The 10,793-nt window shown below is 49.0% G+C and overlaps 1 protein-coding gene and 1 non-coding gene across 2 annotated transcripts in view; one reads left to right on the top strand and one right to left on the bottom strand.

Moving 5' to 3' along the window:
- The window catches only part of LOC130131437 (uncharacterized), a 4,719-nt gene extending 3,377 nt beyond the window's left edge, over positions 1-1,342 (bottom strand). The window contains exon 1 of the mRNA XM_056301114.1: positions 1,238-1,342. Within this exon, the coding sequence (XP_056157089.1) occupies positions 1,238-1,342 (105 nt within the window). The remainder of the gene's footprint in view (positions 1-1,237) is intronic.
- An 8,010-nt stretch (positions 1,343-9,352) lies between these two features.
- LOC130131861 (U6 spliceosomal RNA) lies at positions 9,353-9,458 on the top strand. The gene has a single exon (XR_008812411.1). It is a non-coding gene; the product is annotated as a U6 spliceosomal RNA (small nuclear RNA).
- The last annotated feature ends 1,335 nt before the right edge of the window (positions 9,459-10,793 follow it).

Raw genomic sequence — 10,793 nt, 5'->3', positions numbered from 1 at the left:
GTACCCCCACCCTTATAAACAATACAGTGACTGCAGGTACCCCACCCTTATAAACAATACAGTCACTGCAGGTACCCCACCCTTATTGTTTATAAGGGTGGGGACACCTGCAGTCAGTTGAGACTTAAGAGGTGCCTTAGATGAGTGATGAGGCGTTCCTGTGTTCAGATGAACTGATTCAACTTCCTGTGATTTTCTTACCTGGATTATTGAGCTTGCAGAAAGACACGTGGAGGACAGTGGTTACCGGTCACTGGGGGTCAGCCAGGATCCTGACCACTGCCAAGGCCTCTTGGCAGTGGACAAAGCCACTTGATATTTCACAAGAATTAAATGCAGCTGGTTTCCGGATGGGATTAGTGCTGCATTTACAGCTGCCATTGAACTGTGTCTTTCTTAGCAGAGGTGTGGACTTGGATCACACGACCGTGACTCGAGTCAGACTCAAGTCACAAATTCGATGACTTTAGACCTGACAACACGGAAAAAGACTTGCAACTCGACTTTGACTTTAACACCAATAACTCGTGACTTTTCTCGGACTTGGGCCTTTTGACAAAAGACTCAATACCTTCTCCAAGCCCAGAGACACGTGTGCTTTTAAAAAGCGTGCAGCCAATAAACTCTTTAAATCCACAATTACAGATCCACTTTAAATCAACCCGTAATAGATTAAAAAGCGTTGACGATTTGCATAAATTTAGCTTATTAAACCAAGACTTGAAACTCGAGCTTAGGACTTGGAACTTGACTTGGACTCGGAACTTGACTTGGGACTTGTAAATCTCGTCTCGGGGCTTGAGTGCCAAGACTCGAGACTTGTGACTTGGAAAACGATGACTTGGTCCGACCTCTGAAATCCAGTTGCGCCGCCAGTGGTATGTTCCTGTGCAATACTTGAACCATCTCTCTGGATAAACTTGTGTGGAGTTAGCAAGAGATCCTGACATGTTCTTGTATTCTTCTTTCTTCTGCAAGCCAGAGGGAGAACTTGGCACCAGCGGTCATCACAATACAGGACAAGGCATGGAAGAGGGCTGTTCTATTTATCCATCGTAGTTAGACTAGTATGTACATACGCCATACCAGCACCTCTGTTTTGCTCTTAAGACTACAAGGGTTTTTCATCCATTCAGCCACTTCTCGTGAGTCACCGGTCTGTTGAAGTCCATAGTGGTCTATTTCAGTGAGCCCTCGCAAAATGTCAAATCAAAGTATTCCATTACCCAGACTGCACCGCGGTGCTCTTCTTCCTCTCTTTCTTTCGGCTGCTCCCGTCAGGGGTTGCCGCGGCCATGTTACACAGCGCCAAAATCTCGTGCGCTCCTGCCTTAGCGATCATTTCCACAGAACCTCGTGACAATATGAAAGATTGGTTTTGTATTGAATCTTTAACTCAAGGGAGGCACGGTGGCGCAGTGGTTAGCACGGTCGCCTCACAGCAAGAAGGTCCTGGGTTCGAGCCCACGGGGTAGTCCAACCTTGGAGGTGGTCCCGGGTCGTCCTCTGTGTGGAGTTTGCATGTTCTCCCCGTGTCTGCGTGGGTTTCCTCCGGGGGCTCCGGTTTCCTCCCAGAGACATGGAAGTCAGGTGGATCGGCCGTACTGAATTGTCCCTAGGTGTGTGTGTGTCGGCCGGCCTCTCCAGGGTGTCTCCCCGCCTGCCGCCCAGTGACTGCTGGGACAGGCTCCCGCGACGCTGAGAGCAGGATAAGCAGTTCGTATAATGGATGGATGGATGGATGGATGGATTTGTATCTTATTCATGTTATTAAATGCAAGGTTATCATCAGTACTGATGGCTGGACTGAATTCATTATTGAAACTTTGCACTGCAAGTATAGTGGAGATTGCCTTTCGGCTTGTTAAATTTGTATCTATTTACATGATTGGAAAAGATCACTACATGGATGAAGGGTCAAACATCCTAGGAACAAAGAAGGGATTTTTGATGAGGAACGGGTAGGGGCAGTGCACGAACAATGAGATATTGCAAACCCAGCAGATCCCTGGAGGCGGGACTCATCAACGTACGCCTGCCTCTTGCATGGCATAACAATGAGCAGAAAGAAACACAAACTGTGTTTCTGAAAATGTCCCCCGCATATGCTAAATCCCATTTAGAAAGCTGGTTTTGCTTTGTTTTACCCCCCCCCCCACCGGGTTGGGGATGAGTTGTTGCCTAAAGTGAAGGAGATCAAGTATTTCGGGGAGTGAGGGTGGGATGCATGGAGCGGGAGACTGACAGGTGGGTTGGTGCAGCATCAGCAGTAATGCGGACGTTGTACCGGACCGGTGTGGTGAAGAGGGAGCTGAGCCGGAAGGCAAAGCTCTCAGTTTACCAGTCAGTCTTCGTTCCAGCCCTCACCTATGGTCATGAGCTTTGGGTAGTGACCGAAAGGGTGAGATCGCGGATACAAGCGGCTGAAATTAGTTTCCTCCGTAGGGTGTCTGGGCTCAGCCTTAGAGATAGGGTGAGGAGCTCGGACATCCGGAGGGAGCTCGGAGTAGAGCCGCTGCTCCTTCACGTGGAAAGGAGCCAGTTGAGGTGGTTCGGGCATCTGATTAGGATGCCTCCTGGGCGCCTTCCTTTGGAGGTTTTCCAGGCACGTCCAACTGGGAGGAGACCCCGGCGTGGACCCAGAACTCACTGGAGGGACTACATGTCCAGTCTGGCCTGGGAACGCCTTGGGATCCCCCAGGAGGAGCTGGAGGACGTTGCTGGGGAGAGGCTGGAGTGCCCTACTTAGCTAACTACCCCCGTGACCCGACCCCGGAGAAGCGGCTGATGATGATGAGATGAGATATTTTGTTTGTTTTGGTGGTCGAAATCTCAAGATTTCTTTACGTAAACGGTTTGACAAGTTGTAGTATATTATAACTGCCACCGTGTTTAATAAAAACCATTTGACTAAATGTGTTTGGATAACAATTTAATAAGCCGTACTGTGAAAAGACAAACCTTGCCCAGAAATACACTCAAAAAAAATGAAATGTTGGACTTACATAAAAGTGTTATGTGAAGTGGTCCCATTCATTTTTTTAAGTAACTCTAAGAAACGTGGTTTATTCATACGTATGCAATGCTTCGCTCATCAGTATGACTCAATATGACTCTCATCCCGGCCATTCACTCTCAGCTGCAAACCGGCCCAGTGCATGGTGGAGGTCGCGTTCTGATGAAGCCAAGAAAACCACGTCATCTGTGAAGGGCGGAGATGCAATTCTCAGGTTCCCAAAGCGGACGCACTCCTCACCTTGGTGCGCCTTGAGATCCTGTCCATTAATACCACAAACAGAATCGGAGACAATGGGCAACCCTGGCGGAGTCCAACACCCACCGAAAACATGGTTTACTTCATGCCAAGAATGCGGACACAGCTCTCACTTTGGTTATACCCCATACTCCCGCAGTACCCCCCCCCCCCACAGACTGCCCCGTGGTACAGGGTTGTAGGCCTTCTCCAAGTCCACAAAACACATGTAGCCTGGCTGGTCAAACTCCCATGCCTCCCTCAGCAATTCCGCAAGGGTAAAGAGTTGGTCCGCTGTTCCACGGCCAGGGCGGAATCCGCATCGTTCCTCCTGGATCCGAGGTTCGACAATTGACTTTCCCAGGGAGGCTGAGCAGTGTGATGCCCCGATAATTGGAGCACATCCTCTGCAGTGGCGCCCCCAAGGGATGGCCAGGGGTGGCCACGGCCACCCTGATACTATCCCTGGCCCCCCCAGCCACGAGTCGCATATGCAGAATATGCTTCTGATTGTGCAGAATATGCTTCTATCTGATATCTTACATTAGGTGCTGTTCATTTAAATCAATAATGTGTAGAGGAGCTCAAGCAGGAGTCGTGACAACTTTCTCTTTCGGCTACACAACGTGCACCATTTATTCCTTCCACCATTATCACAACAACAAAAAACCCGCGCAGCGGAAGTGTGTCACTGTAAACCCGAACCGAGGAAACAGCAGCTGTAAACTAACGTTCCTACCGGCTCAATAAGGGGAATCAATAAGGGGAATTATGTAGCCCTATAACCACTACAAATGTATATTTTTCTTAACTCTCATATTGACAGTTTTCCACTATACAGTATACTACAACAGCATCAGAAAATTCCCGAAATTCAGTCATGGCTTTTGGTTTTGGTGTGCCACCCCAAGATTTTCAGTGGCCCCATTTGGCCCCCCCCCTATGAAACATTTCTGGGGGCGCCACTGATCCTCTGCTCCCTTACTTACCTAACACCTCATGCTTACCCCTACCTGATTTTCTCCTTTACTTTGATGAATATTAATGCACAACTAAAAGTTTGGAGCTCCAAGCAAGAACCTGAACCGGAACAGATGTGAACCCTAAGCCAAAATGACCCTTACCCATCCTGCTGCCAAAAAGCTGCTGAGGGAACGCCACATTCCCCAGCTACCAGCTGCCTTCTGACAGAGCGAACACTATTCTCTGCATCCGTTTTGGCGGCTGATCGATATGACAGGGTACGCTTAAGTAAAAACCTTTTTTTTATTCAACCAGATAAACAGCAATTACCGGCAACTGCAAAACGCCTTCTACTTCTATCAGTCCTCTCTCCTCCTCTCCTTTCAGTCTCTCCTCCTCCTCTCCTCCTCAACAGATGTTAAAGCCCATGCTTACAGGCACCTTTAACGCTAATTAGACAAGGAGAGAGAGCAAAATAAAGAGACAGAAGCTGCGACGTAAACATAAAGAACAGACAGATGAGAAAGGGAGGGAAACGAGCCGCAGGCGAGAAATTGATTTGTGTGCGGAGTAAACAAACAAACAAACAAACAAACAAACAAACAAACAAACAAACAGCTCCACCAACAGCTGTTAAAGCTGCTTTAGCTTAATATATTTCTTTGCAATTTTGTACTACGTTTTCTGTATTCAGTGTGCTGCTATTAAACGCAGTGACTGGAAATAAAGTCGGCATGTACATATATATATATATATATATATATATGTGTGTGTGTGTGTGTGAATATATATATATATATATATATATATATATATGTAACAGAAATCCATTGGCAGTATGTATGAGCGCATACATGGGTATACATGCTGCACACGTACTTGCAGGCATTGTGTGTATTCCTATGTGACAGTGTGCGTGTGAGTGTGCACGCGAGCGTGTGCGTGCGAGCGTGTGCGTGTGAGACTGGATGCGTGTTCGCATCCTGTTTCCGTGTGTTCGGGGATTAGATTGTTTTTCATGAGAACGAGGAAGAAGACTTAAGAAAGAGGCAGATGAACTGGCAGTGCTGTTGTCTGTGTGTGGGGGGATAATGAGAGACAGACAGACAGGCAGACAGACAGAGAGCGTGTGAGAGAGACAAGAGAGAGGGAGAGGGCGCAAGAGAGAGAGGAAGAGAGACAAAAGAGGGGGAGAAGGAGAGAGAGAGAGAGCGAGAGAGAGAGAGAGAGAGGGAGGAGAGAGGGAGAGCGTGTGAGAGAGACAAGAGAGAGGGAGAGGGCGCAAGAGAGAGAGAACGAGAGAGGGGGATAGATATAAGAGAGAGGAAGAGGGGGCGAGAGAGACAGAAAGAGAGACAAAAGAGAGGGAGAAGGAGAGAGAGGGAGGAGAGAGAGAGGGAGAGCGTGCGAGAGAGACAAGAGAGAGGGAGAGGGCGCTAGAGAGAGACGAGAGAAGCAGAGAGAGAGAAAGAGAGAACGAGAGAGGGGGAGAGATATAAGAGAGAGGAAGAGGGGGCGAGAGACGAGAGAGACAGAAAGAGAGGGAGGACAGAGAGAGAACGAGAGAGGGAGAGCGACAGAGGGAGGGAGGGAGAGAGAAGGAGAGAACGAGAGAGAGGGAGAGATATAAGAGAGAGGAAGAGGGGGCGAGAGAGAGAGACAGAAGGAGGGAGAAGGAGAGAGAGAGCGAGACAGAGAGAGGGGGGAGGGAGGGAGAGAAAGGGGGAAAAGAGCAAGCTGAAGTGAACAAGATGAGAGAGATAAAGCAGGAAAAGATAACCGAGGGACAGAAGCTATAGTACTTCCATCCCCATTTTAGGGGAATTTTGTGGCGTCCAAGTGAAATACTAATGAGATTCATTTCATTTGGGGGCGTCCGGGAGGCGTGGCGGTCTATTCCGTTGCCTACCAACACGGGGATCGCCGGTTCGAATCCCCACGTTACCTCCGGCTTGGTCGGGCGTCCCTACAGACACAATTGGCTGTGTCTGCAGGTGGGCAGCCAGATGTGGGTGTGTGTCCTGGTCGCTGCACTAGCGCCTCCTCTGGTCGGTCGGGGCGCCTGTTCGGGGGCAGGGGGGGGTAGCGTGATCCTGCTACGTGCTACGTCCCTCTGGTGAAACTCCTCACTGTCAGGTGAAAAGAAGCGGCTGGTGACTCCACATGTATTGGAGGAGACATGTGGTAGTCTGCAGCCCTCCCCGGGTCGGCAGAGTGGGGTAATTGGCCGGGTACAATTGGGGGAGGGGGGTCCAAAAAATGTTTTTCATTTTGCTGGTTCTCAGCAAACAGACCTCTCTGTGTACAGGACACCAGCACACCATGTCGTCATAAACACCGCATGGATAAGTGTTGGCATGTACTTGAATCCCAGACAGCACCCGGAAGTGGGCCACTTCAGGCAGTGATGCGGCACTGATGGCCTTCTTCTGGCCCTGACGAAATGGGTGTGAGCCTGAAGTGGCCCACATGTATAATAGCAAATATGGTGTTACGGCCCGCCCAGCCGTGCTCCCTCCCCAACGTGATCTCGCTGGTACGCCCGGGACGTCTGAGCGCGCGCGCGCGCTTGGCAACGGGAACGAGCCAGGCGCGCTCCCGCTCACACCTGAAGCTTGTGGGCATCCCGCAATGCAGCTGATCCGCTCGTCAAGGCTGGGCTTGAGTTGGCTGGTCTCCCAGAGCTCAGTGCAAGTTCGTGCCGTAACCTCCTCGCAGGAGTGGTTGCTCTTCCCTCCCTGTGCCGCCCCTCCGAGTTCATCTCAGCCCTTGGTTGCTATTTTCTCTGTGGAGTTTCCCTGTGCTCTTATTCTGACGCGTTCCCAGTTTGGATTACCAGTGAGTTTTCTTGGACTTCCTGTTTTCTGAGTTGCTCCTTGTCCTCCTGTGTTGACCTCCGTTCTGAACTGTTTATAGACTACACGCCGGTTTTCGGCTAACTCTTCCTCTACCTGGTGTCGTGCGCTTGGGGTCCTCCACAAACCCTAACATATGGCCCAAATATGCCAAATCTGATGTGGGCCTTTTCTGGCAAAGGTGCGGTGCTCTGGGCAACATGTGATCTGCATGTGACCCTGAAGTGGCCCGTGTGGTAAATGGTGAATATGGCCCAAATATCACAAAACAAATATGGCCACCTTTGGCAAATATGTGGCACGTGCGGCGTTGCTATGACCGCCCATGTGCCATCATTCCACGTGGTATGTGGGCTTGATGAACGTGTCGGGTGTGGGACGGGTCCGGGCCACAGCAGTTTTGCTAAGTGGGATGTTGATATTTCTCCCTCTCCTGTTCCTGTGCTGTGAGTTTTCAGAGGATCTGTCTCGGACCCCATACAGCTCCCCCTAATGGTGACATTGAATGAGTGTGTAGTGTGTTTGCACCATGTGGATTTGTGTGTGCAAGAAGTTCCTGGACGTATATCGTACATTTGCAAGAATTTCCGAGTAAGCCGCCAACATCATCAGATTGACACATACCCCATAATGCATTGCATCCACATATCCGTGGAACTGATGCTGGGCTCCTCCCACAACACACCTTAGCCGCCTACTACGAGGTATAACTGGCAGTCTGCAGAGGTAAAGAAATATTTCTTCAAGAAGCCAACAGAAAGGCCTTTTATCAAGCTCACAATGACGAAGGACCCACAAAGCAGACTGACCCAGGTAGAACAAATTCCAAAAAAGGTTTAATCAGGCGAAAAGGTCGGCACACGGGAACCAATCAGATCAGGCAGAGGTGTCATAAACGGCAGCCAAAAAGGCAGAGTCACAGAAAAACAGGTGTAAACTACTAATAAGACACGTTAGCCCCTAGCTAACGGGTCTGACCCTTTAGTCGAGCGGTTAGTGACGTCGCCTTGTGGTGCAGTACACCCCGTATCGAATCCCGCACCGGGCAAGAAATTAACCGGTTACATTGGTGGCAGCGGCGGGATCCGGAAGTGTGCAGATCCTCGGAAGTCTCTTCGGAGCGCGGGAATAACCAAGCGCGAGGGCGCGCTTCCGGGAGAGGGTGACGACTGTAAACTACTAATAAGACACGTTAGTCCCTAGCTAACGGGTCTGACCCTTTAGCCGAGCGGTTAGTGATGTCGCCTTGTGGTGCAGTACACGCCGTATCGAATCCCGGCAATGGTCAAAACACTCACTGGGAAGACAAGAAAATAACGCTGGACCGCTCACACGGGGGTAAAGACGAGCTAGCGACATGAGGGAGCCAACACATGGCTTAAATACACCACATGGGGGAGACGACCACCCACAGGTGGAACACATCAGGGCGGGACCGGTGATCACACCGGAGGGAAACTTGACCGGAAGAGACGTCTAGGATCCGGAGCGGGTCACGCCACCTTTAATATTGAGGAATATTTACAAGAAGTCAGAATATAAATGGATCCCTAACGACAGCAAGTCTACAAGAAAATGTGAGGCTAAGTCATCCCCCCTGCAACAGAAGGGAAAGGCCACACCAGTTGTCGGCTGAGGCTGAAGGTTGTGGCATTACCAACCAAGACTGCTCTTGTACTGGCAGGTAAGTTTAATAACCGCCTATGATCATGTAACGACCACGGATGACTAGCCTCGCTAGCCCTTGGCTAACGGGTCGGACCCTTTTCCATTAGTGATGCTAGTCCCGCTAGATGTGACTGGGCAGGCTGGACATCGTCCTCAACTGAGTGGTGCAGACTTTGAGAAGGTATTACTTGATGAGCTTGTCTAAAATTCGAGAGTCTAACCTGAGTGTTGGTTCAACTCTGAGAGTGTACAAATGGATCCTTTTGGGTCCACTTTTACACTCTCAGAGTTGAACCAACACTCAGGACTTTACTGTGCACAACAGGCGGTGGTCTAGTCTAGTCCTTCGTGGTCGTTACAATTCATTTGTATTGCTAAGCTTATTTCGGTCTGAGAGCGGCAGTCTCCATCCACGCCTTGTTGCAGGACCAGTTCAGTCCTGTTGCATCTGGAGCTGGTACATACATGATGTTTCCACTCTTGAAAAAAACTAAATCACCTCTTGGTTTTGTTCTACGAGTCAAGTGCTGTCTTATGGCAGCTCTCGTATGAATTCAATGATGCATCAGTAATTTACCCACAAGAACAATGCTGCTAATTGATTGCTATTGGTGTATTGCTTTGGCAGTACCTATCGTAAAACTGGAATGATATGGAGAAGATTAGCACGGCCCCTGCACAAGGATGACACGCAAATACATGGAGCGTTCCTCATTTTTTGGGTCGGCACGGTGGCCCAGTGGTCAGCACTGTCGCCTCACAGCAAGACGGTCCTGGGTTCGAACCCACGGCCGTCCCAGGTCCTTTCTGTGTGGAGTTTGCACGTTCTCCCTGTGTCTGCGTGGGTTTCCCCCGGGTGCTCCGGTTTCCTCCCACCATCAAAAAGACACGCATGTTAGGGTTGATACTCCTGCCTGTGCCCCTGAGCAAGGCAATAGGAAGAAATAACTGGAGTTGGTCCCCGGGCGCTGCAGCTGCCTACTGCTCCTATACAATAGGATGGGTTAAATGCAGAGAACACAGTCATTGTAACCAAACAACTGTAAAATGACAAAATAAAGTGGCTTCCGTCTCATGAAATGGGTGGCTGGGCAACTCTATCAGTAATTTATGGTCACACTATCAACAGTTAGCACATCGAAAGCAATAGCCTCCTTTGTGAGTTAATTACTGCTTCAAAATCCACATTAGTGCTATCAAAAGATAGCATTTAGTGCTTAGGAAGAAAATGGTCAGTGGATTTTCCCCGTGTCAGTCACAGACCCTATTTGAGGCAACTGTCTTTTCAAATGGAAAAACAGAATGAGGTATGTGACATTGAACCGTCCGCCATCTTGTAGCTAATGTGTATTACTATCTCAGTGATGTCAGACTGACTCACTCCATTAGTTCCAGCGCACACATGGAGCAGATAATTAAGGGCACAACTGTCAAGGCCTATTCTTGCTAGAATTAGTCCAACATTAGTTTCTACTTCATTTTTCAACAATTAAAGTAAACTGCAGAGTGCCAACAAGCCTCATGAGGCATGATGGTAATTACCCATCCAATCACACATTCCAACAACAAAATGACACAATCATAAACACTCATTCAGCCAAAGCTCACAGGAAATAAAGAAAGGGGAAAAATGAATATTTCTTGATTACCTGCACCACAAATATTCTCCTGAGGAGAGTCAAAACAGAACCCGAAACAGGCAAGGTATCCTCAACCCTTTGTGTTGACATCTCATTAATGAAACAATTAGGAGGTCTGACATCTCTCCCCAATCTCGTAGCGACTGTACTTGTATAACTTACATGTACACCCGAGGCTGGGTGCAAACAACAGTATCTTGATTAACATTATCTGTGACTAAGTGAGACATACCGAGTCTGGATCAGGTAAGTGAGCTAAACTAACACGTTCTGGATCAGGTAATGAGCTAAACTAACACGTTCTGGATCAAGTGAGTGAGCTACACTGGCAAGTTCCAGATCAGGTAAGTGAGCTAAACTAACAGGTTCCAGATCAGGTGAGTGAGCTAAACTAACAGGTTCTAGATCAGGTAA

The sequence above is a fragment of the Lampris incognitus genome, chromosome 21 (assembly GCF_029633865.1).
Source record: "Lampris incognitus isolate fLamInc1 chromosome 21, fLamInc1.hap2, whole genome shotgun sequence".
Classification (NCBI taxonomy): domain Eukaryota; kingdom Metazoa; phylum Chordata; class Actinopteri; order Lampriformes; family Lampridae; genus Lampris; species Lampris incognitus.
This window is presented reverse-complemented; position numbering and strand designations above follow the sequence as displayed.